Source organism: Oryctolagus cuniculus, chromosome 17, assembly GCF_051225735.1.
Source record: "Oryctolagus cuniculus isolate XC-2025 breed Fujian yellow rabbit chromosome 17, ASM5122573v1, whole genome shotgun sequence".
Taxonomy (NCBI): Eukaryota; Metazoa; Chordata; class Mammalia; order Lagomorpha; family Leporidae; genus Oryctolagus; species Oryctolagus cuniculus.
Genome location: NC_142883.1, coordinates 4,689,052 through 4,714,632, shown reverse-complemented (window position 1 = coordinate 4,714,632; position 25,581 = coordinate 4,689,052). Strand labels below are relative to the sequence as shown.

General features: G+C 48.2%; 1 protein-coding gene across 4 annotated transcripts; it reads right to left on the bottom strand.

The window, feature by feature from the left end:
• Nucleotides 1-652: 652 nt before the first annotated feature.
• Nucleotides 653-25,433, bottom strand: ACOX1 (acyl-CoA oxidase 1). Of its 4 annotated transcripts, XM_070060288.2 has the most exons (15): nucleotides 25,200-25,420; nucleotides 24,870-25,029; nucleotides 19,983-20,143; nucleotides 12,319-12,479; nucleotides 9,903-10,010; nucleotides 8,473-8,592; nucleotides 8,216-8,331; nucleotides 7,641-7,810; nucleotides 5,618-5,780; nucleotides 5,095-5,285; nucleotides 4,426-4,605; nucleotides 4,211-4,316; nucleotides 3,957-4,100; nucleotides 2,385-2,591; nucleotides 653-1,820 (listed from the first exon to the last, which is right to left on the bottom strand). In XM_070060288.2, exons 3-15 carry the CDS (start codon nucleotides 20,045-20,047, stop codon nucleotides 1,770-1,772), a joined length of 1,782 nt encoding a protein of 593 aa, XP_069916389.2. In that variant the 5' UTR covers nucleotides 20,048-20,143; nucleotides 24,870-25,029; nucleotides 25,200-25,420; the 3' UTR covers nucleotides 653-1,769. The 4 variants fall into 4 exon arrangements, with proteins under 4 accessions (XP_069916389.2, XP_069916388.2, XP_069916387.2 ...); XM_070060287.2 differs by lacking the exon at nucleotides 12,319-12,479 and having other exon boundaries at nucleotides 25,200-25,433; XM_070060286.2 differs by lacking the exon at nucleotides 19,983-20,143 and having other exon boundaries at nucleotides 25,200-25,430.
• Between the last annotated feature and the right edge of the window lie 148 nt (nucleotides 25,434-25,581).

Genomic DNA, 25,581 nt, shown 5'->3' with positions numbered 1-25,581 from the left:
CAAAAATGCTAGTATTAAAATGTCAGATTTCATACAAGCTGAGACGCCGGATGGAAGGAGGCTGTGTCGAGAACACACCTCTTCAGCCAGCCGGTTTCTGCAGCCAGATTAGGGGGGTGGCAGTCATCTGGGAAGGCGTTTAAACACTAATTGGAACAAATCTAGATGTAACAGGTCATTAATAAGCCATTTAAATTTACTGTTTTTCCAAGAACCTGAACTACTGTCAAGAGATACCCAAAGAAATAACTTGTTGTTAATCTTCAATCTTAACACAATTATCAACTTTCCCAATTACAGCTTTTGTCACCACACAGTATTTCTGTTGTAGCCCCTAAGTCTTATATTACCAGTTCCCCTGAAGACTTTATGCCAGGTCCCGAGACAACCACATGGCATCACACCACAACCTCAGGGCTGATTCTAGAACTGGCTTCTTGGGCAGACAGCACATACAGTCACCAGATTAAGAAAAAAAAATCAGGTGGCTTATGTTGCTTTACACTGATTCTCTAAGAACAAAATTCAGGTTCACAAAGTCAACTTTAAATGTACTGATTGTACAAATCAGATTCGGCTGAGAAAGCCAACTGAGCAATTCAGGCAGACGCTCTTAGGACACACGGAAAACAATCAACAGTGAGACTCAGCATCTAGGGAACTTCCGTTTATCTGCAAGCCAGTTTCAATGATTGTTCTCTGAACCAACCATCAGAACACACAGCTTATGTCAAAAGATTTTTCTGTTACTTCTGGGTGGAAGTGTGACCAAGTGACGTTTGTATTTTTAGTGCCCAACAGTCTGTCACCTTCAAGATTTTAATGGCTTATGCCGAGAGGGCAGAATTTTGAAATCTGCATCACCCCCAAATCCAATATGGTCACCAAAGTTACAGCAGCGCCATGGCCAGGGGCTCTCCCTTAGAAGGGGCAGGGACTGTGGTTTTTTTCTTCTCTTTTCAGTGTCTCTTTCAGAAGTGAGGGAGATCAAACACCAGGAGTGAGGCCGCAGCACCTGGCCCAAGTCGGTGCAGAGGTTAGCTTTCTTACCAGCTTCTTCCCAAGGAGCAGGGGACAAGGGGAGGTGAGTGCTGCTACAGCAATTCAGGGATCCTTTGAATGGAAGGGAAATTCCTGACTACAGGAGTGAAGGGTCCTGTAGATCTGGGGTAAAAACACAGAAGTCCCCAGCTGGAAAAACGCCATTGTGAGTGGTCAGACAGGAGCCACGCACTGGCAAAGGCAGGCAGACAGGCAGAAAATGGGCAGGCACGAACCCGTTCCTGCAGGTTTCTGGATTCGTTTCTCTCCCCCAGGCCTTCCTTCAGTCCTGAACCTCGGGAGGCGTGCAGGACCACGAGCAGGGAACTCGGTGGGGTTCTGCACCCATGAAAAAAAAATTTGCTTAAAAACACCTACACAGCCAGTGATTAGCAATTAAAATGTGAAAATAATTAACTACTTAGTAGTTAAATTCTGCTAATTACCAAAAGCCCTGGCCTATGGGATCAGCAGCGTTACAAATGAAGTCATAAACTTTTTCTGAATCTCATTCAGTGTTAATTGCACTTAAAATACATCTATTTTTTTCACTTAATCTTTGAAATCTGTTCATTTTTTCCTTCATTTATAGAAAGAGGAATGGGGTCAATTTAGCCCTTGCTCTGTGATTATTTCAATTTGATAAGGATTCCACCCAGATCCACGTACGAAGCGTGACAGGAGCTGCACACAGCTGCTCTGTGCGGATCAGACTTGTCCTTGCAACATCACAGCTTGGACTGCAGTGGTTTCAAGTGTTTGTAGTAAGATTCGTGGACCTGCAGGAAGGAGAGAGGAGAAACACCAGTGAAGAGCTGCCCGTGTACAAGAGCGTACGTTCAGGAATTACCTGGAATTTATTTGGATCCTAATTCAAAGCAACAATAAAAAGATATTGGGATAATCGAAAAAATCCAGGGTATTTCATGATGTAAGTTGCTGTTAATTTGTTCAGGAGGGCGACAGGTATTGGAAAGAATCATCTTCAGAGCTCCAGGCTGAGATCTCTCGAGGAAGAGAACCTGCCGCCTTGGAGCCCAGGACGAGGGGTCAGGAGATGGAGGCTCAGGTGGGCACAGACGCCAGGAGGCCACACTTGTGGCCACTGGACGGTATGTGGAGGTATTCCACTTGTACAGACATCTGAAGACGTTCAGGCAGTAGTGAATATTCAAGGGAATTAAAACCCAGTTCCCTTCTGACCCTGCAGCTGAAATAAAGTGAGGGCCACAGTGCTTTCAGAGCTTCCAGAGGAAACCCTGTCCACACGCCTCTCTCGCCTCAGTGTTTAAGGGAAGAACTTCAAAGGTGACAAGACTGTTTCTGGCTTGTTTTTGTTTTACCTCTGCCTTGTTCAGTGGGGATTTCTTGGCCCACTCAAACAAGTTCTCATACACATTCCCATCATAGCGGCCAAGTACAGAGCCAAGGGTCACATCCTGAAAATCAAATGCATCAACCAACGCAACGGCATTGGGGCGAATCAGAGTGAGCAACTCCTTTACACGCTGGTTGACCTGGGTGATCTGAGACTCGGTCATGATCTTCCCCTAAAAGAAACCCAAGTAAAGAGTAAGACACACGTATGTACACAGACAGCTAATATACACACAACTATCAAATATGTGACAAACATTTTTCTTAAAGACTTCCATGAGTGGTCTTTAAAATTTCATGTTCATGGGGGGGTCGGGGGGGAGCCAATGTAATCCATAAGCTGTACTTTGGAAATCTATATTCATTAAATAAAAGTTAAAAAAAAAATTCATGTTTATAATGATTCTATGAAAACATGCATGACCTTTCTCTCTGTCTCTCTCTCTAACTATCCACTCTGCCTGTCAAAAAAAAAAAAAAAAAAAAAAAAAAGGCCGGCGCCACGGCTCACTAGGCCAATCCTCCACCTAGCGGCGCCGGCACACCGGGTTCTAGTCCTGGTCGGGGCACCGGATTAGTCCCACTTGCTCCTCTTCCAGGCCAGCTCTCTGCTGTGGCCCGGGAAGGCAGTGGAAGATGGCCCAAGTGCTTGGGCCCTGCACCCCATGGGAGACCAGGAGAAGCACCTGGCTCCTGCCTTCGGATCAGCATGATGCGCCGGCCGCAGCAGCCATTGGAGGGTGAACCAACGGCAAAAGGAAGACCTTTCTCTCTGTCTCTCTCTCTCACTATCCACTCTGCCCGTCAAAAAAAAAAAAAAAAAAAAAAAAAAGTGCATGGATTACAATTTTCTTTTTTAAGATTTATTTAAAAGGTAGAATTATAGATAGAGATCTTCCATCTGCTAATTCATTCCCCAAATGGCCACAATGGTCAGGGCTGGGCTAGGCAGAAGCCAGGAGCCAGAAGCTTCATCTGGGTCTCCCAGATGGGTGGCAGGGGCCCAAACATTTGGGTCGTCTTTCACTGCTTTCCCAGGCACACTAGCAGGAAGCTGAATTGGAAGTAGAGCAGCTGGGGCATGAACCAGCACCCCACAAGGATGCTGTCATTTTAGGCAGCAGCATAACCTGATCCACCATAATGCCAACCCTGGATTTCAATTTTTTTTTTTTTGGCAACAAAATGAATTTATCTCAATTCCATTTTTATGAACTTTTTTTCCCCCTGATTCTTCTTCTTATTTTTTTAAAAGCTATTTGAAAGGCAGAAAAAGAGAGACTCTATCCACTGGTTCACTCCTGAAATGGCTACAACAGCCAGGTCTGCACCAGACCAAAGCCAGAAGCCACAAAGTTCATCTGGGTCTCTCCTGTAGATGGCAAAGGCTCAAAGACTTGGTCCCCCACCTGCATTGGCAGGTGCACTGGCAGGGAGCCGGATCAGAAGCAGAGTCTCAAGCCGCAGCTTAACTCACTGCACCATAACGCTGCCCCCGGGAACTCTTTGGAGCAGCCTCCGAGTTAGAAAATACTGACCTGAAGGAAATCTCCCGCCTTCTGACTGATTCCATACAGAGAATACAAGAGACACAGATTCTTTAAGACAGGCTGGATGGATTTATCTTGAATTTTGAGGAGTTTTTCTGAAAAGAGCTTAACTACCACATAGTGGCAATGTGCCTGAATAAAAAGAAAACAGGGTGAGAACCTGGAGTCAGCACCCAGTGACCAGGGCTCCTGCACTAAAAACACAGTGGGTGCCTGAGGGTGCAGAAGGAATGACCACTGACCTCACTTGCTCGAACAAGGTCCACAGAGGTCAGGTTCCAGGCTACCTCCTTGCTTTTTCTGTGACTCACTTCAGTCTGAAGGTTTTTTGCAGCAATTTCTACTAATCTGTTCAGAAACGAAAGATAACACGAGGCGGAGGACACGGTCAACAGCACTCATGGCTGTGTCTCATCCGTGAGGCCCGCCCCAGTCTTGCTCTCGAGGGCAGACTCACCTGGCTGCCCGGTGTTTGTACGCATCAGTGAGGCTGTCAGGACTGTTGATGTCCACCGTGGTGGGCCACGCTGCTACCTGCTGTGGCTGGATGCGCTGGCTAGGCAGGTCATTCAGGTAGGACACCATGCCACCCACCAACTTTCCTGAGTGCACCTGGTCATAACTTTTCATCAGGAACCTAAAATTCACAAGCACACATGCTCGCAGTGACTCCACCCACTGGGTCACTCCCCAGATGGTTGCAACTGCCAGGGTTGGGCCACGCCAAAGCCAGGAGCCTGGAGCTCCATCCTGGTCTCCCACACGGTGGCAGTCCTTGGCAAGTACTTGGGCCGTCCTCTGCTACTTTCCCAGGCATATTAGCAAGGAACTGGACTGAACACAGAGCGGCCGAGTCTTGAACTGGTGCCCACATAGGATCTGGTGTCGCAAGCTGCAATTAGCCTGGTGCGCCACAGTGCTGGCCCCTGGCAGTTCCGCTCTTGCAACAACTTCTAGCTGCATGACAGATATTTCATGCTTGCCAGCTCAACCCCAAGATAAAACAGCAAGTCAGGATAGACTCCCAACCGCCTCTCAAGAACAAATACAAAGACAAGGTACAGAGATCTGGGACGGGGGCTGTGAGAGGCACTCGCGATTTTCAGGAAGACAGGAGGACTCTCACCTGGCCGTCTGCAGCATCATGACCGTGTTCTCTCCCTCGAAGGTGCAGGAGGGAGTGAAGGTGACGTAGATGTTCGGGAGGCCGCTGCTGTGGGAGTAGCCGTGTCCACCGCACGCCATCCGACACTCCTCGATGGCTGCGTTTGTTACCCAGGTGGTAAACGCCTTCAGCCCGGCGGTGAGGGCGTGAAGCTGGGGGACAAGCACAAGGCTGTCAGCACAGCGGTGGTGTCCCAGTCCCAGTCCCAGCGAGCGAACAGACATCTCCCTAAGGGCAGCAGACACAGGCCCAGCGACTAGACAGAACTCAACACTACCACCCTCCCTTCTGCACCGTCTTGCTCAGCAAAAAAGTCCCTGTCCTTGTTCCCTCTGACTGCCAAAGACCACAGGGTGCACCACTTCTGAGAAACCCACATATCCTCCTATCTGATCTACTTTCAATCAGCAAACAATTCTAACATATTCTTCTTTTCAGAAAACGCCAGCGTTTTTTCCAGAACATTATCCGATAGGATGCCCACCTCCGGCAGCTCACTCAGGTCCCCTTGGCCAATGCCTTCATTGATCCGATGATAGGTCTCCTTCATGTAGGCGCCTACGAACTGGAAGGCATAGGCTGTGGCCAGGAGCGGAAAGAGTTTATACTGCTGGGTTTGAAAATCCAAAATCTGCGGCTCTGGTTCACTGAATGACAGAAATAGAAATAAACATGTAAATGCTTCTACAGAACGCTGTGTGCCAGGTTCTAGTCTGAGCAATTTAGTACATTAATGCATTTAATCCTTATAAAGATCCTGTTTGGTGGCCGGCGCTGCAGATCACTAGGCTAATCCTCCGCCTAGTGGCACTGGCACACCGGGTTCTAGTCCTGGTCGGGGCACCGGATTCTGTCCTACTTGCTCCTCTTCCAGGCCAGCTCTCTGCTGTGGCCCGGGAGTGCAGTGGAGGATGGCCCAAGTGCTTGGGCCCTGCACCCGCATGGGAACCAGGAGAAGCACCTGGCTCCTGGCTTCGGATCAGCGCGGTGCGCCGGCTGCAGCAGCCATTGGAGGGTGAACCAACAGCAAAAGGAAGACCTTTCTCTCTGTCTCTCTCTCTCACTATCCACTCTGCCTGTTAAAAAAAAAAAAATCCTGTTTGGTAACTACTATCTTTTTTTTTTTTTTTAAAGATTTCTTTTTATTTATTTGAAAGAGAGAGAGAGAGAGAGAGAGAGAGAGAGAGAGACTGAGAAAGGTCTTCCATTTGCTGGTTCACTCCCAAATGATCACAATGGCTAGACTGAGCTGATCTGAAGCCAGGAGCCAGGAGCTTCTTCTGGGTCTCCCATGTGGGTGCAGGGGCCCAAGCACTTGGGCCATCTTCCACTGCTTTCCCAGGCCATAGCAGAGAGCTGGATTGGAAGAGGAGCAGCCGGGACTAGAACTAGCAGTCTCAAACCGGTGCCCATATGGGATGCCAAAGGTAAAGAGAGAAAGAGGAGTAGCCGCGACTCAAACAGGTGCTCATATGGGATGCTGCACAGTGGGCTGGGACTTTACTCCACTGTGCCACAGCACCGGATAACTACTATTAACATCTCCAACTACAAATGGGGAAACCGAGAAGTTAAGATTCTGCCTGAAGGGGCCGGCGCTGTGGCACAGCAGGTTAATGCCCTGGTCTGAAGCGCTGGCATCCCACATGGACACCAGTTCAAGACCTGACTTCTCCATTTCCGATCCAGCTCTCTGCTCTGGCCTGGGAAAGCAGCAGAAGATGGCCCAAGTCCTTGGGCCCCTGCACCCACATGGGAGACCCAGAAGAAGCGCCTGGCTCCTGGCTTCGGATCGGCACAGCCCCGGCTATTGTGGTTAATTGGGGAGTGAACCATCGGATGGAAGACCTCTCTCTCTCTCTCTCTGCGTAACTCTGACACTTTCAAATAAATAAATAAATAAATCTTTTTTTTTTTTTTTTTAAGATTCTGCCTGAGTCACACAGTCTTCACTTAACCTAGGTCAGCAGAGCGGATGCTTGGTCTAGCAGCTAAGCTCCGGTCAGTGTGTCCTGCAGTGGAGTATCCCAGCTTTGGCTCTCAGTTCCAGTTTCCTGCTAATGCAGACCATGGCAGGCTTAGACTTGAGTCCCTAGCACTCAGGTGGGAGACCTGGATCGTAATCCTAGCTCCCAGCTTTGGCCAAATCTGGTCCCAGCCATTGCAGGCACTTGGGGAGTGAACCAGTGGATGGCAGTTCTGTCTCTGTCTCTCTTCCTCTCCAATTAAAAAAATAAAAAACAAACAAACAGAAACCTAGGCTATTTGGCTCCACAAGACCATGCTCCTTAAAAAGAAAAAAATTTATTTTATTTATTTGAAAGGCAGTTAGAGAGAAAGGAGAGACAGAGAGAGATTGTCCATTCACGAGTTTACTCCCCAGATTGCTGCAACAGCCAGGGCTGGGCCAGGCCAAAGCCAGGAACCCGGGAGTACCAGGTCTCCCGCACGCGTGGCAGGGGTGCGAGTATCCGGGCCATCTTCCACCCCTTCTGCCCCTGCCTTACCCTGGCTTGATCTCAGACTGGTGCCTCACAGCACTGTATCGGATAGCAATGGTGCAGGCCTTGGACAGAGACCGGGCAGCTTCTCCCACGAGGAAGGACCTGACAAACACCATGGTCCCGTAGGTCAGCTTGTTACTCAGGGGTTTCACGTACGTGCCATCTGGCTTCACCTGGAAGGAGAACGTGAGATGAATGCTTCCTTCTGTTAGGCCCATGTGGCCGCCGTGAGGTTCTAGTGTGGTCCCTGGGAACAGTAGCAGCGCAGTAGCATCTGGCAGCTTGTCTGAAACTAAATTGTAGCACTGCCCACCTGTGGCCAGAACTGGCAACCCGGATTTTATCAGCCTCCAGGCGACCCGTACTTCATGCTGAAGTTTGAGAACCAATGGTTTAGCACACTCCATGTGCTTATCACCCCTGCCAACTGCTTCCAAACACCAACACAGTGAAAACAACACCAGAAGTAAACACACGCTATCACCCTCTTAACGTCAGGCCCCTGGTAACCCGTAGTTTTCAACAGTCACCATCCTCCTGCTGGATGCCTCTGGCTCCTGTCTGCCACCTACGTATACCTGGGCATACTTCATCAGCATGTTCTCTCTGGGAATACGATAATTGTCCATCTTCAGGTAGCCATTATCCATCTCTTCATAACCGAATTTGGGGCCGATGTCTCCGACGGTGATGCCTACCACAGATGAGGGAAAGTCGTGAGCGGGCTGCACGCGGGAACCCAGCCTGCCCCCTGCTTCGCCAGCTGGGTCTCGGACTTTTTGCAGAAGAAATGCTCACTCCATTTTCACCTCAACATCAGATGAACAATTCTTACCTGGCAAAGGCTTGTGGGTCCCAATCTCACGAATAGGTACGATGAAGGCATGCAATCCGTAACACTTCCCCTTCGTGATGAGCTGTGCAAGGACTATCGCGTGATTTGAAGTCTTTCCAACTGCAAAGTCAAAGAGATCAACAGAGAAGTGAGCAAACATTCCCACATTTTCCAAGGGGGAAGAGCACATGTTCAGTGTGACACCAGCCTGGATCAACAATGTGTCCGGAAAGCCTTTCCTAAGACAGCAAGTCCCACGCCCAGCTGCAGCCACTCCAGCCGGCAGCCACGAAAGGGCGGCTCCGCAGGCGGCTCCGCAGGCGGCTCCGCAGGCAGCCAGCAGTTCAGGCGCCCAGTAGCTGCTGGGTATCACAGACAGCACTTGCATCACTGCAGAAAGCTCTATGGATTAGAGTGGCTTTTTGCTTCGTGCTCCTAGAATACTCATTTTTTCTTGTATGCCTTTTTTAAGTAAAACGTAGTGTCAGGGCTGGTGTTGTAGCACAGTTGATGAAGCTGCCACCTGCGGCACTGGCATCCCACACTGGAGCACTGGCTCAAGTCCCACCTGCTCCATTTTCCATCCAGCTCCCTGCTAACGCACTTGCACAAGCAGCAAACGATGGCCCGAGTGCTTGGGCCCCTATCACCCACATGGAGGACCCAGGTGGAGTTCCTGGCTTCTGGCTTCACCTTGGCCCAGCCCCAGCTGTTGCAGCCATTTAGGCAGCGAACCAGTGGATGGAAAATGGATCTCTCTCTCCCTCTAACTGCCTTTCAAATAAATCATGTTAAAAATATTGAGTTACTATAAATGATGACTACTGAACCTGTGGGAATAGTTTATCTAAACAAACAAGTTAGCTGTCATTTCTGAGCTCTGTGAGATGTATAAATACATCTAATTAAGTACCACCAGAAAGTGTGAAACAGAATAGTTAAGACTTAGGGTATTTTTCTGTATTTAAAAATGATATTCTCAAGGCCAGCACGTCCATATGGGATGCTGACACTACAGCACTCTGCCTGTAGTGTCAGCATCCCATATGGACATCGGTTCTAGTCCCAGCTGCTCCACTTCTGATCCAGCTCCCTGCTGTGGCCTGGGAAAGCAGTAGAAGATGGCCCAAGTCCTTGGGCCCCTGCACCCACGTGGGAGACCTGGAAGAAGCTCCTGGCACCTGACCTTAGGTAGGCTCATCTTCAGCCACTGCGGCCATCTGGGGAGAGAACCAGTAGATAGAAGACCTTTCTGTCTTTCCCTCTCTCTGTCTTTACTTCTCAATAAATAAAATTTTAAAAACAAAAAAACAAAAAAAACAAAAAAAAACAAAAAAAAAACACCTGATATTCTCATATAAGCTTTGTATTCTAAACATAACCATAGTGAATCTTCAAAACATCCAGTAAATACTCAAACATTCACTTACGCCCACCAGGCCACCACTTAATGGAGGTGACAGTAGGACTATTCATAATGAACTCTTGGGTTTGAGGGTCATATGTGGCTGTGGTTTCCAGGCCTCGAAGATGAGTTCCTAAGGAAATAAATGACATTTACTTCAGATAAAGTATGGGCAAAAATAAGAAGAGAGTATAATTTCCCACCCAGTCTTTAGACTAATATCTCACAGAAAAAAACCTAAGAACACCACATTTGTAGATGAGCTACAAATGGCTGTTAACCAAGATGTTTCCTTTCCTAGCCTACCAGAGAGTTTCCTATTAGGCTGAAGATAATAAGGTCATGCACGGTCCATTTCTACAGTTTACAGATTTGTTTCGATCAACTGAAAGAAGCTACAAAGGCAACTCAGAATCATATTTTAAGATCATGATACACGAATTTAACAGAGGAGTTTGCTATCCTTTGAAATTCATGTCTAAGTTGCAGCTATACCAATTTCAACTCCTGTGTATGATATTTACCATACCAGTTCCGCTTTCTGGAAAAACTAGCCTGTGTGACAGGAAGAGGCTTCAGCTAACGTTCTTGTGAATTAAGAACTTCTTTCAGAATGATTGCTAGAATGGAAAATAAGAATTTTAAAAAGGTATTATCCTTACGGGGGTGGGGAAAAGACCTGGAATAGTGACTTTTTTTGGAGAGGCCTAGACATTTTTTATTTTTGTTCTCAGGATGGAAGATGACCCTACAGAGCCACCTCTCCAGAATAGTGACTTTTTTTTTTTTTTTAAGTTTTTTTTTTTTTTTTTGATAGGCAGAGTGGACAGTGAGAAAGAGAGAGACAGAGAGAGAAAGGTCTTCCTTTGCCGTTGATTCACCCTCCAATGGCCGCCGCTGCAGCCGGCGCACCGCGATCTGATGGCAGGAGCCAGGATCCAGGTGCTTCTCCTGGTCTCCCATGGGGTGCAGGGCCCAAGCACCTGGGCCATCCTCCACTGCACTCCCTGGCCATAGCAGAGAGCTGGCCTGGAAGAGGGGCAACCGGGACAGGATCCGGCGCCCCGACCGGGACTAGAACCCGGTGTGCCGGCGCCGCAAGGTGGAGGATTAGCCTATTGAGCCACGGCGCCGGCTCGAGAATAGTAACTTTTAACCATTTCTACAAGTCCAACAATGAGGCCCGAGTTCCCCTAGACTTGCAGGGCCAGGCCTTCACTTAGTCCCAATCAGTTCATCAGTGAGATGAGGGAGACTACCAGTTTCATATGCTTACCAGAGATGGATGGGGATTTGCTTTAAATCCTAACACAGATATGCCAACATCATTGAAAAGAATTCTAGAGAAACGTTCCAGGTGGCACCCTCTCTATTAATACTATACTGAAGCAAATGCTAAGAACCTTTTACCAGATTACTCTGGTAAAACCAGAACTCATTAAACACTGAAGAAACACAGAGAAACTTCCACGTGGAATAGCAGAAACGGCCAGCTTGTGTTTGACCCGCAGCCCTCCCAAGTGGGAGTCAAGAAACCAGGCACTTAAGATTCCTTCCACTAAAAAGACACTTTTACAGAAAAAAGATAACATACCAAGTAGAACAGATAAGGATAAAATGTTTTCAAATGCACAATTCTTCTACGTTGAGTCCTGTGAAAGCTCTGTACAACAGTACTCAGCACTGAATACGAGGCAACTGTACAGAAATGAGAGCAACTGGCGAATGTAAGTGTAGTCTTCCTGACACTTAGGAGCCCAAAAGAGAGGCAGAAGCAAACAAACGGCAGAGACCAAGTCCAAAGAGATGATGAGAGCAACAGCCACCACCTCCAGTGTTCCTGGAGTTTGTAAGAAAGACAGTGGGGTGTGGTAAGAAAAGGAAGTAGGTACAGAGTTTGAAACCAATGGCCTGGAAGGATGACTTGTCTTAATTTTTCTAACCTCTGGACAAGCCACCTTCAGAAATTCCTGGTTTTACTGAAGGTACAAATAACCTCAAGGAATAAAATGTTGCACATTTTGGTTCTAACAACTATTTTCCCTTAAGGAAGTCTTTACTTAAGCAAGTCAAAAAACACACTACCAATCTGTATTTCTTCTAGAATTTGTCAGAGCACACTGAGGTCTCCGTAGTCAAGGTAGTCAGACAGCAACAATGGACAGACTGAGAGGTTCAGGCCTCATGTGCATAGATTTGAAAAACCACTTAGTCAGCAAGGCCTGATTTCTGAGGGAAGCCATGAAAAACATAACCAGCCTACCATAGGGTGACACAGCCTTTCATGTCCACTGATCAGTGTCTATGCACCTACTTGGACTCTGAAGAGAGAGGTCATTTAAACACACTGCCATGCCACTGCTAGCACACGGTGGGCGCGGCACACATGCCAAGCTCACAGGGGCCCGCCCAACCCAGAAGGTAGACTGAATACACTGTACCATGACCCATCTCTGTCTGGGCATAAGTGCCAGTGATCTCCAGGTTCCAGGCGGGCATGAAGAAGCGCTCCTGCTGCTCTGCGGTGGCCTGGTGGAGCAAGGTGGGCAGGAACATGCCCAAGTGCAGATCCAGAGGCTCAGGCCGCCCTCGGTGCACAAAGCTTCGGAGAACACCCAGGGTGGGCGTGTGGGTGAGCGTCATCAGGTGAGAGAGTTGCATTTGGACAGACAGAGCGAGGGAAGGACAAAAAACCTCTGTGAGTATGATTGGCCGTGTGCATTTCATCAGGGGCGGAGCACTGCCCTTTCTGTATTACTTCATATGGCTTGGCAAGTTCCACTGCTCGTAAGTTGGCAGGGGGATGGCAGATGGCTACCGACTGCAAAGCCAATACTGCACGAAACCACCCAAATCTGGAAAGGCTGCGTGGCTGGAGAATTTGCGTGGTACAAAACTCTCTCTGAAGAGAAGGTGAGGCACAGTCGTTCTCCGAGGGACAGTGGGGAACCCCCAGACTGAGTTTTATTTCCCCCCGAGATGCCAGTCTCAGTGATCCTTCCAGGCTGGGATACTTTGTTCTGTCCACACAGCGTCCAGCCTCGATCTGTATTCCTCACAGAACTGTGATCACGTCATTCAAATTTATTGCCTCAACTCTTCAGCCATGTTCTATTGAAGAAATTTAATACAAAAATCGACAGTGCTCTTCATCCCAGTAATTTCAGAAATTAACGACATGCAATTTCTAGTGAGGACCATAATAACACAAGTCAAGGTTCATGCATAACCAGCTCTTCATTTAATCACACAGGCATTACCACTGAGGAGAATAAAGCTCTTGGTTCTAGTAACTTCAAATCCACTTTGTGGAGTCATTCTTTCAGAAACAGTTCTTTACACCTTTGTATTTTTCCACATTCCTATTTTTCACTGTTTAATTTCCAGCTCCAAATTATCAACTCTATATTGTTCTTATTATTGTATTTAATTATCTCAGAAATGCGCCTAAACAACACTCCACTTTTTAAATTTCTCTAACTTTTTGTTCTATATAAGGGCCACAACGACCAGGGTGCACTGCTCTGGCAAGAACTGACCAATTTCATCCAACTGAGTGCTTGTATTTTCAGCTAACAATCATGTAAAAATTGAAGAAGATGCAACCGAACCCCTTGGTGTAGGGAGGAGAAATTAAGGCTGAGATGAATTAAGTGCCTTGTTCAAGTCGGCAAAACCAGAGCAAGAACCTCATCACCTCTGATCCTGTCTGCCAGATGGGAAACTATGGTTCAAACTCAGCGTGGCCGATGACCAGGGAGAAAGCACTAAAAAGACACAAAACCCAGAGCTGTCTTTGGCAGCATCAAGAGTGGAAGTCCCTTGGTCAGCGCTGCGGCTCACTAGGCTAATCCTCCACTTTGCGGCACTGGCACACCAGGTTCTAGTCCCGGTCGGGGCACTGGATTCTGTCCCGGTTGCCCCTCTTCCAGGCCAGCTCTCTGCTGTGGCCCGGGAGTGCAGTGGAGGATGGCCCAAGTGCTTGGGCCCTGCACCCCATGGGAGACCAGGAGAAGCACCTGGCTCCTGGCTTCAGATCAGTGCGCTGCGCCGGCTGCAGCGCGCCGGCCGCGGCGGCCATTGGAGGGTGAACCAACAGCAAAAGGAAGACCTTTTTCTCTGTCTCTCTCTCACTGTCCACTCTGCCTGTCAAAAAAAAAAAAAAAAAAAGAGTGGAAGTCCCACAAAAGGCACCCACAACCACTCTTGTACACTTGGCCCAGGATTCACAGGGACCCTATGTACTAGTTTTTCAACTTCCTATAAATCTACAATCATTTAAAAACAAAACAAAATTCATGTATGACAGTGCCTTTTACTCACAAAACCAGAATGTCAACTGTGCCAGCTTTCAAAAAAAATCTCAGCCTTAGAAGAAAAATAAAGTCATGCTTAGGACCTAAGAGAACACTCTGCATGGAGACTGACACCTGGGAGCGCCCGTCTCAGCACTTTTGTGAAAGGCTGTTCCGCACTCCTCGGACCCAGGGCAATGCCAGGGGAGAGGCCACTGGGAGGCACCCATCAGCCCCGGGAAGGCCTGGGTCTGTGTGGAGCTGCTAAGACTGATATGGGGCCGGCGCCGCGGCTCACAAGGCTAATCCTCCACCTTGCGGCGCCGGCACACCGGGTTCTAGTCCCGGTCGGGGCGCCGGATTCTGTCCCGGTTGCCCCTCTTCCAGGCCAGCTCTCTGCTGTGGCCCGGGAGTGCAGTGGAGGATGGCCCAAGTGCTTGGGCCCTGCACCCCATGGGAGACCAGGAGAAGCACCTGGCTCCTCGCTTCGGATCAGCGCGGTGCGCCGGCCATTGGAGGGTGAACCAACGGCAAAAGGAAGACCTTTCTCTCTGTCTCTCTCTCACTGTCCACTCGGCCTGTCAAAAAAAAAAAAAAGACTGATATGGAATACGAAGGGTTATCACAAAATACAACTAGTAATAAAAGGAGTAAAGCTACAGCAAACCAGAAACCGCTGAGACTGAAGAACGCTTTCAGGAGAAAAATGTGGCTTGTGAGTAAATAAGGATCATTCAGAAGTGCATGACATTCTGACATGTTACCAAACAGTGACAGCTTCCTGATTTAAACCAAGTCTTTGGTGCAAACAGTTGGTCATGCATGAAAAGATTGCATTTTACTTTAAATAACTTATTGTAAAATTACAAAGCATCGACATTGTACTTGGCAAAGCACCAGTCAGTTCTCTTAAAATCCCAGCATCAAAGGGCTTCCCCAGCCTCTCCTTCCACATGACACAGGGCTAGCAAACCAATATTGTGAAATGAATAAATTAATAACACACAACAAAGGAGAAAGAAAAATAGCACCTCTGTGGGCAGCATGATCATATCCTAGGAAATCAAAAATAACAACAAAATATCAAAAATAATAAATGAATTGAGAAAAGCTGCAGGCTGTAAGGGAAAAAAAATCAACTGCATTTTTATCAGGATCATTCAAATACAAACTCCACTAGAGGGAAAGACAATCTACAGTAGTCATGAAATATTTAGGGGTCAGCGCTGTGGCCTAGTGGGTAAATCCACTGTCTGTGGTGCCAGCATCTCATCTGGGCACCAGATCAAGTCCTGGCTGCTCCACTTCCACTCCAGCTCCCTGCAAATGCGCCTGGAAAAGCAGTAGAAGGGGCCTACGTGCTTGGGCCCTGCACCCACGTGGGAGACCTGGCAGAAGTTCCTGGCTCATGGCTTCACATCAGCCCAGCTCTGGCCATTGCGGCCATCTGGGAAGTCAATTAGCGGATGGAAGACCTCTGTCTCTCCCTCTCTCTCTCTGTAAATATGCCCTTCAAATAAATAAATCTTTTTTTAAAAAAAGTAATAAAATATTTGAAAACTACTAAGTGGGGCCAGTGCTGTGGTGCAGAGGACGCCTGAGACGCCGCGCCCGGAATGGCAGCGCCGGTCCAAGTCCCAGCTGCTTGCTCCCCCCAGCTCCCTGCTAATGCACTCCACCACTGCCACTCAAATGGAAGACCCGGATGGAGCTCCCAGCTCCTAGCTTCAGGCTGGCCCAGCCCTGGTGGCTACTGTGGCCATCTGCAGAGCGAACCCGCAGACGGAAGATCTCTCTCTCTGCCTTGCAAATAAGTACATAAATAAATCTTTAAAATAAAGCATGTTAAGTAACTCCTCAGGATATTAAAAACTTATTTACAAAACATGAATAACCTAATAGAATGTATGAAAGAAGATATGAGTACAAGGAAAAGAAACAACTAATTCCTGGCTGAGGGACTGAAGAGAGGGAACGTTTCCCGAGAAAATACAAGACTTCCACATAAAGGCTGCTGAAGGCTTCCGTATGTTTTAGAACTTGACAAACTGAGATCAAGAATTCACCTAGAATATCAAATATACAGACAGCTTGAAATATAACAATAGGCCTATCCTGTCAGATTTTGAAGTACACAAAGCAATTTTTATGTTAGAAAAGAAACAAACAGAAATAAATTTAATCTGTTATAAAACCCCAAGAAAAACCAGCAAGAGCCTAACAGGAAAGAATCACTAGTCAATGAACACCGGAAATCTAGAAAGCCAAATGAGATTCATTCTCACTCCATATCCTACACAAGTCAAAACAATAAACACAGACCAAGAAAACACGCTTCCCAAGCTACAGGAGGGAGAATGTGCACCTATCCAGAGAAGCATCCGTTGATCCAGAAGGCCAAAATGTTTAACAAGGCAGAAAGCAATGGAAAAAGATTACACGTGTACAATGCTATCACATCATGAGGCATATTCTACTTCAGCAAAGATTTCATTTTATGCACAGAAGATGCAAGGAGTAAATCAAACTTACTAGCAATGGAAAAGTAAAACTTACTCTCAGACATCTACTAAAGTGGCAAAAATAAAGTGACTGTGTTGATGGAGCTGTAGAGACACAGCTACATTAGTAACTTGCTAAATATATTATAAGCTGGCTTTGTGTTTCAGGGAAAGCCTCAAATTATACAACCAGACCTATAAAATATTCATTTCCTTCAATGCAGTAATTCATTTCTGAGAGATATTCTATTCTAAAGTCACAACCCCAAAGAATTTCTTGGGAAGTTTATACTATTATCAACAATAGTGTGAAAATCAGAGGACTGGCGCCGTGGCATAGCGGGTAAAGCCATCGCCCACAGTACCGGCATCCCATATGGGCACTGGTTCAAGTCCTGGCTGCTCCACTTCCAATCCAGCTCCCTGCTAATGCACCTGGGAAAGCACCGGAAGATGGTCCAAGTGCTTGGTCTCCACGTAGGAGACCCAGAAGAAGCTTCTGGCTCCTGGCTTCAGACAGGGCCAGCTTTGGCTGTTGCAGCCTTTTGGGAAGTGAACCAGTAGATGAAAGACCTCTCTCTTACTGCCGGCGCCGTGGCTCAATAGGCTAATCCTCCGCCTTGCGGCACTGGCACACCGGGTTCTAGTCCCAGTCGGGGCACTGGATTCTGTCCCGGTTGCCCCTCTTCCAGGCCAGCTCTCTGCTGTGGCCCGGGAGTGCAGTGGAGGATGGCCCAGGTGCTTGGGCCCTGCACCCCATGGGAGACCAGGAGAAGCACCTGGCTCCTGGCTCCTGCCTTCGGATCAGCGTGATGCGCCGGCCGCAGTGCGCTGGCCGTGGCGGCCATTGGAGGGTGAACCAACGGCAAAAGGAAGACCTTTCTCTCTGTCTCTCTCTCTCACTGTCCACTCTGCCTGTCAAACACAAAACAAAACAAAACAAAACAAAACAAAACAAAACAAAACACCACCTCTCTCTCTACCTCTACCTCTCTATAACTTTGCCTTTCAAATAAATTTAAAAAAGAAGAGAGAGAGAAAAGAAAGTCAGAATAGCCCAAATAGTACTCAGGGAGCAAAGTCACATGGGAAGCCCAGGACGGAAGGGAAGCACCTGGGAAAGAGAACAGGAGACCTCCAGCCTGGGCAGAGAGCAGGGTGAGGGTGAACACTCATGACACAAAATCAAGTTTTCTGTCTTTCAAGTTTTAAAGGAAGAAAGATGCTGTGCTTCATATTTAAGCATAAGTGATAGCAATTTGCAAAGACACTACATCTTCAAGGACAGGAAACACAGCAGAAGCAATGTATTTCTAAACAACGGAAGAGAAGGCAAGAACCCCTCTGAGCGGCCAGATCCTGAAATGACCAAATGTCTGTGAAGAAGAACCCGACCTTGCTTGTGGCCTAAAGAAATGTGTGGTCGGGATGGTTGCTCCAGACCAGCTTCTACAGGCTCCTCCTTCACCGGGAACCCCAGGAGCGCAGCCCTCCTGGGTCTGGCCTGGTTTAAGGCTCAGAGATCACAGAGCAGGTGTGCGGAATGTCTAAGTGTCTTCAGAAGAGCAGTCACACTTAGACGGAAAAGGCCGACTGGCGGCTGAGACTCTGTGCAGGCGACTGAGCCTCAGGAACCCTGAATGCAACAAAGCAGCACTGAGTCCCTTCACTTCTCGGCAGCAACGTAAGGTGGAGAAATCCCGAGGCCAAAGTTCCCGCTACTTCAGGGAGAACGCTTTAGATCATCACTGTTGATCAATTTTCTGAAGCCTCAGGATTTAAATAACGATTTCGTTTTGTTCACACTGCTCTATGGCCAATCTCCTTGACGCTGAAGTACTGTGTATTCTTTAACTGCCACAAGATGCAAATTAACCAACAAACTGATGGGCTTCCATGGAAAAGAACAGAAGTCAATTAAGAACATCAATACAAAATAACAAGATTTCAGCAACAAACAAGACCTAACCTTACAATATTGTTTCCTAAAGTAAACTATAGAGATTAGCAGTTAGTTCAAATACAAGAAAATATCCCAAACCAGAAGCAGCAGGGGAAAGAAAACTAGCAAATGCCAACTCTCCATGTAGGAACTTTGTCCAGTTTCCGTTCTCAAACCAATGAAGTTCAAGTCTTTGGTTCTGCCTGACTCTCTTCAAAATTTAGGGCCAATGTACATTTTCAATGTATTCTATAAATAGAAGCATTAGGCCAACAACAACATATATATGTTTATATATTATTTATATTTATGTAAAACAAACTCATTAACCTCAGGATATTACACAGCTTATGCAACCTATGAATGACCCGACTAGTAAATCAAACAACTTCTACAGTGATGACAACAAAAACATAAAAGTTCTGTAACGCAGTTATTTACAGATGACAAAACACACGTGTGTCCACACGCACACACAGTATCTAGGACAGGAAGACTACATAAACTTGTCTGTCACCTTTCTTCCCTTATGAATCCTTTCTGAAGGTTGCCATTTCAGTATGGGCCGTCCTGAAGCTAAAACCTCAAGTATTTAACAACACATCCCATAATGCTGGCGACCCCACAGAGGTGATGATGAAGAATGCTTTCCTGAAGCCACTCTGTAAAGCATGCACAGAATCACTTTTCCTGATGCCTGCATCACTTCCTCATTTTTCCTTTCTTCACATCTTGCATTTTGCTAATTCACTATGAAGCTGAGCAACTCAAATTCTAAACACCCACTGGCGCAGCAGTTAGGATGCCCACTTGGGACACCTGCAGCCCGGGGTGCACTGCAGTGCCTGGGTTTGAGTCCTGCCTCCACGCCCAACTCCAGCTCCCTGCTAGTGCACAGCCTGGGAGGCAGCAGCTGATGGGCCCCCTCCAGGAGGGAGATCTGGGTTGAGTTCTGGGTTCCTGGCTCCAGCTTTTGACTTTTAACTTCATCAAACAGAGTATCTTCCAAATATACGGAGGCATTAACCCTCTGAAGGATTTCCAACAGTCATTACAGACAGACCAACATAATGGGGTGCTGTGACACACCCTAAACCCCATCTTTCCAAACTTCTCAGCATCTGTTAAAAGGGTATGCAGCGATGGTAAAAACCTTTAAGAAATAACACTGAAAGATGTTTACAGGCCAAGTCTGAACCAATGCATTGGGAAACGACCCAGAAGAAAACAAGAAGCTGAAATACGATTTGACAATTTAAAAATAATATCCAAAATATGTAGTAGCAATAAAAAAATCAAATGCCAGGAGTCAGTGTTAACGGAAGTCCTGAGGTGGGTTACCCACGGACCCTCGGCTGTGGACTAACCGTGGCCCATTTCCGTCTGGGCGTAGGTGCCAATTATCTGGAGTCCTTTGGATGAATCCAGCCATTTCTCTTGCTGAGCAGTGGTGCCCTGATTCAGCAAGGTGGGGATAAACATGGAGTAATTGAGGCCCACAGGTTCCACAAAATTGACCAACTGTAGTCTACAGGAGAGAAAAGAAAAGGGTCTCAGCCTTACTCTGGAAACTGCACACGGCCCCAGCTCTGGTCAAGCAGACGTGGCCCTCCAGGTGAAGGTCAGGGAAAATTTAGACCTCTTTCTTGTGAAATTAAATTTAAATAAAATAAAATTCACCATTTTACTATGTAAAAAGCCAACAGCAGGACCTGGTGGTATTTATTCTCCCTCTAATCAGTATTCTTTTTTAAATTCTACACTTAATCCAGGAAACAAATGCCACCCAAGTTTTGGCTTAAAAGCCCCTTTTATTTTTGGTTTTACTGGTATTACTTGCTGGTTTGACTGGTGTGATTTTTAAGTGTGTGGCTTTTTAAATTTTTGCTTTATTTTTAGGTTTTCCTTGCTTTGATAATCAAAAGACCACCACAGAATACTTATCTGTAGAGCTGTTAACAAAAGTTCCTAAAGAAGAATAATGAAGACTAGCTTTCCACAGGTGACCCAGGCATTCCATGCGGAAGGGGACATGTATGCTCCACGGGAGATCACAGACCTCCAAAGCTCTTCAGGGCTCACGCAGGCGGCAGTGGCGTGGGCGTGCTGACGATTTATCCCAGCGGTCAGGGAACATTGATTACACTGAAATTCAGTCCTCAACCATCTTCTCATAAGACAGAACCCATAAAATGGTTAAAACACAGAGGTCGCCCTTGGCTATTCTGCACCAGGAGGTTTTATAGGGGTCTGTTTTGTGCTTTCACATAGTGTGTATCTAAAGAGCTCAGAGCACAGGGGCTGGCGCTGTGGCACAGCAGGTAAGGCCACCGCCCGCAGTGCCCGCATCCCACGTGGGCGCCGGTTTCAGTCCCGGCTGCTCCACTTCCCATCCAGCTCCCTGCTAACGTGCTGGGAAAGCAGCAGAGGACGGCCCAAGTGCGTGGGCCCCTGCACCCACAGGGGAGACCTGCAGGAAGCTCCTGGCTTCAGTCTGGCCCAGCCCTGGCCGTTGTGGCCATCTGGGGAGGGAATCAGCGGGTGGAAGGTTTCTCTCCATCTCTGCTTTTCTCTGTAACTGTGCCTTTTAAATACATTTTAAAATAATAATAAAAATAAAAGACGGCTTAAAGTACAAAATGCATCCCATATAACTGGTCTTCATGACTTCTAACAGGATGACTTAGAAGCAGTGTCAGCACCAGTCTAACTTGGCTTGTACAAGAAGCAGGGCATGGATTAGGGGAGGAAGGGGCAGGCTGTCCTTCTTATGGGGAGGCCCTGAAACTGTGCTACAACCTAAGAGACAGCAGGGGCAGGCAGTGTGGCACAGCAGGTAAAGCCACGCTTGCCAGGCCAGCATTCCACACTGGAGTGCCACTTCCTGTCCAGCTTCCTGCCAATGCACTTGAGAAAACAACAGAAGATGGCCTAAGTATTTAGGCCCCTGTCACCCACGTAGGAGACCAGGAGGGAGTTCCTGGCTCCTGGCTTCAGCCTGGCCCAGACCTGGCTGTTGTGGCCATTTGGGCAGCGAACCAGCAGATGAGGATTTGTCTGTCACTCTGCCTTTCAAATAAATAAGTAAATCTTAAGGACAAAAACCACAGCAGCAGACACAGTATGCCCTCATTTTCCTGTTTCCAAAATAAGCTCACACCAACCTCCCATTTGTACCTCATGCAAATCATAATCCACTTGCACACTCTCTCCATGTATGTTCTTAGATATGAACATTTCCAATTAACAAACTGAATTACTTCACTCATTAGGCTGGAGCAGAGGGAACGACCTCTGTGCCCTAGGTCACATGAAAGCAGGACAAGCTGCTCACTAGCACCACGAAAATGTTCTCTCTGCTGCAGTGCTGGCAGGCTTGGCTTAGGAAGGAAATCTCTCCTCGGAGACGTCAGGGACAGACTCTCTAGCCATCCCGGAGATACTGAGAAGGCAGCACCGGTGACGCCTTTTAGACCCGAAGGTCTATGGTTTTTACATTAAATCAAAGGTTAAACTACAGGGAGAGAAGAGAAAGGAGAATGTGAACAGAAGAAGTGAGTTAGTCTCCTACGTAGCTGCTACGGCTCCTCTAGGACAGAAGTCGCATACTCCACAGAACACACGTCTCACTGAAGCAGGCACCAAGAGCCCGAGGAGTGATGAAACGCAGGCATCATAACTCAAAGGGAACAACAGCATAGCACCACACACCAAGCCTTTCTTACTAAAACCAGCAGTATTAACCCATTCCCTATTTCTTTTCCTATGCACTTCTGAGGAAAAAAACCCTGTAATTCAGTTACTAAAAATGGTAGAAATGTAAGACACTTGTGTTCCCTAAAGGGAACTGAGAAGGCTGAGTAATTCAGTAAAGCACTCTGAGGTTTATAAAGTCATCCAAGGAAACAGTGAAACACGTGGGACACAACAAAGGCCACTAGATATGTTCTTTTTCTTTTTTTTTTTTATTACTTTTTTTTTATTTGACAGGTAGTTAGACAGTGAGAGAGAGAGACAGAGAGAAAGGTCTTCCTTCCGTTGGTTCACCCCAAATGGCTGCTACGGTCAGCACTGCGCCAATCTGAAGCCAGGAGCCAGGTGCTTCCTCCTGGTCTCCTATGTGGGTGCAGGGCCCAACCACTTGGGCTACCCTCCACGGCCTCCCCGGGCCACAGCAGAGAGCTGGACTGGAAGAGGAGCAACCGGGACTAGAACCCAGCGCTCATATGGGATGCCAGTGCCACAGGCAGAGGATTAACCAAGTGAGCCATGGCGCCGGCCCCAGATATGTTCTTTTCCAAAATGAGGGGTTGTCAGGCTGTGGTGTAGTGAGTAAAGCGGCTGCCTGCAATAGCGGCATCCTATATGGGCGCTGGTTTGAGTCCGGCTGCTCCACTTCTGATCCAGCTCTCTGCTAATGGCCTGGGGAAACAGTGGAAGATGGCCCAGGTGCTTGGTGCCTGCACCAGCGTGGGGGACCCAGAGAGGCTCCTCGCTCCTGGCTTATCAGCTCAGCTCTGGCCCTTGCGGCCATTTGGGAAGTGAATCAGTGGATGGAGGACATTTTTCTCTGCTTCTCCCTCTCCCTGTCTGTAACTCTCTCAACTAAATAAATAAAATAAAAAAAAAGAGATCTCTAAGTTATGTTCTAATATTCAGCCAACTTCAAAACAGTCTCATAAATAAATAATTTTATTTTGTGATAAGAGAAATTGATATAAAAGGCGTAAATACCAAAAATTACAGAAATCTTGCTGTTATGTCAATTCCAGCATCCTGCCCCATTTTAACAAGTAAGAAATCCAGTGTACTTCACAATTACTGATAAGTCACAGCTTCCTGTCCCATTATTTTTGAGTCACAGTCAAAACACTGCTGCATTATTACCTACGGGATTGCAACGCTGATGGGATTGTGTAACCAGGCTCAGATGCGCAGTACTTGCCAAGATTAATTTTCAATCCTCATCTCTAGCTTGAACTGATCTCCCTATCACAACTTAGGGACATTGGAGAGATGTCAAAGGGTGTGTTAGAGTTTGTACTTTAAGACGCCACACGAAAAATAATCCACAAAACTGGCTGGTGTCCACAGACCTTTAACCCGCACGGAGGACTCTGCTCTGTTTCACCGTGACTTCACCTGTTCTGGTTACACATGAACTACCGGAGGTTAGGAAATCGTCGCTACCAACTCTGAAACACAACGCATCAGCCATTTAGAAAAACACAACAGAAATAAAATCCTCTTCATCTTGTTTTTCCTGAGGAATAAAACCTTACTAATTTTGAAAGTTTTCAAAGCCAACTCATGTCACTCAGTAACATAATCTTCTAAGAGTTACTCTACCTCAATATCCCCACAGCTATGAATTTCAAACTAAAAACAATAGAGAGCATTTGGAAGCTGGTGAGTTCTCCAGATCTGGGCTACCAAAAACCAACCAACCAACCAACCAACCAACCAAGTGCCTTCATAACTGAAACTGGATGTGCAGTCTGAGGAGAGCCCTACTGTCCAAAATAACCCGTTTCATTCACGTCAAGTTGGAAACAGACACCAGGCGCCAGAGCAGCATACAAGGAAGGAGTAAGCATCACTACACAAGGGCGGCACTTAGAACATGTTTCCTTTGTCTGCATTCTTGAAAATCCAGCAGTCACAGCCTGAATCCTCACTGCTCGCGATACAGGAGTCCCCCTAAAACGTAGAAAGGCCCAGGAACAATGGCAAGTGTAGGAGCCGCGACAGGCCGGAGACCGTGTCCCAGGATCGGGTAGACGGCTTTTATTTGCAGTAGGGGGGGGGGGGGGTCCTGACTTTGCCGGGACAGCCGTTCAGTCAGCCAGGGACTCAACAACCCCGGGTTCTCGGAACGCCTGGTGTTCGCTCCGAGGCTTGAGCCCCTCCCCGCTGCCCACGTATTCCCAGAAGTGGGAATCCCAAGATCCTCACAACTCCACGAAAACAGAATCCGCTCCTGCTCCACACACACAGAGGGTTTGGTGTTGCAACTTGGGGGAAAAACAAACACCTTTCGGGTTCGGAAACGCAGGTACCCTGACAAAAAGCGAAGTCATTTCGCACTTCACAGCGCTGGACAAACGCAGAAGCTGGGGACCAAGGAGCGTTCTAGCGAGACCGAGGTGGACACCGGCAGACCCCAGCCACACGGAAGCCGGCGCTGTCTCCCACACACTGAGCTTGAAAGTGGCCCCCAAACCACAAAACACCCGGCCGGCGGGCACACCTACTTCTTAAACCACATGATCTCCTCGGGGTCCGCGATGCCGAACTCCCTCATCTTCCTCACCATGGTGGCGCTTTTCCTGACGGCCACCTCGTAGCGCTGGCTGCGCGTGAGGAAGTTGAAGTCCTCGTGCTGGAAGTCGGGGTCGTTCAGGATCAAGCTCTCTGGAAGGGAGGCGGAGGACATCACAGGGACAGACGGGCCTCCCGGTCCCCGGCCGCCGACGGCGACACTGCCCGGGGCCCGCCGGCCGCCCCCGGCCGCGGCCTGCGCCCCCTCCCCAGCCGACTCCGCCGCGAGCCGCGCCCGGGGACAGCAGGCCCGCCGCCCTCACCGATCTCCCGACGGCGCCGGGTATTCTCCGCGCTGCCGTCCAGCAGGTTAGTGATCAGCTCCGGGTTGAAGGTGGCGGAGGCCCGCTCCCTGCGCAGGTCCGGGTTCATGGTGGCAGCTGGTGGGCAGTGCTGGGCTCGGCGGCGGCGGCGGCGGGTGTCCGCAGGGTCAGCGCGGGTCCGGCCCTAAGAGCCGCTCCGGGACAGCGCGAGGCCCCGCCCCCACGCAGCGCCCCGCCCCGCCCCGCCCCGCCCCTTCTCCTTCGCCGCGGCCTCTCGGCGCGTGACTGGCTGAGGCGTGGGCGCGGGCGGCACCTCCCACAGCGCCCGCCGCAGGCCGCGGGGCAGACCAGTCCCCGCTGCCGGTCAGGGGAGACCCCACCC

Coding starts and splice junctions, on each gene's coding strand:
- ACOX1 (XM_070060287.2), bottom strand. CDS start 25,308: ATGAACCCGGACCTGCGCAGGGAGCGGGCCTCCGCCACCTTCAACCCG. Junction 10,011..19,982: donor CCAGACGGAAATGGGCCACG/GTTAGTCCACAG, acceptor TTATTTCCTTAG/GAACTCATCTTCGAGGCCTG. Junction 8,332..8,472: donor GACCCACAAGCCTTTGCCAG/GTAAGAATTGTT, acceptor CATCTGTGGTAG/GCATCACCGTCGGAGACATC.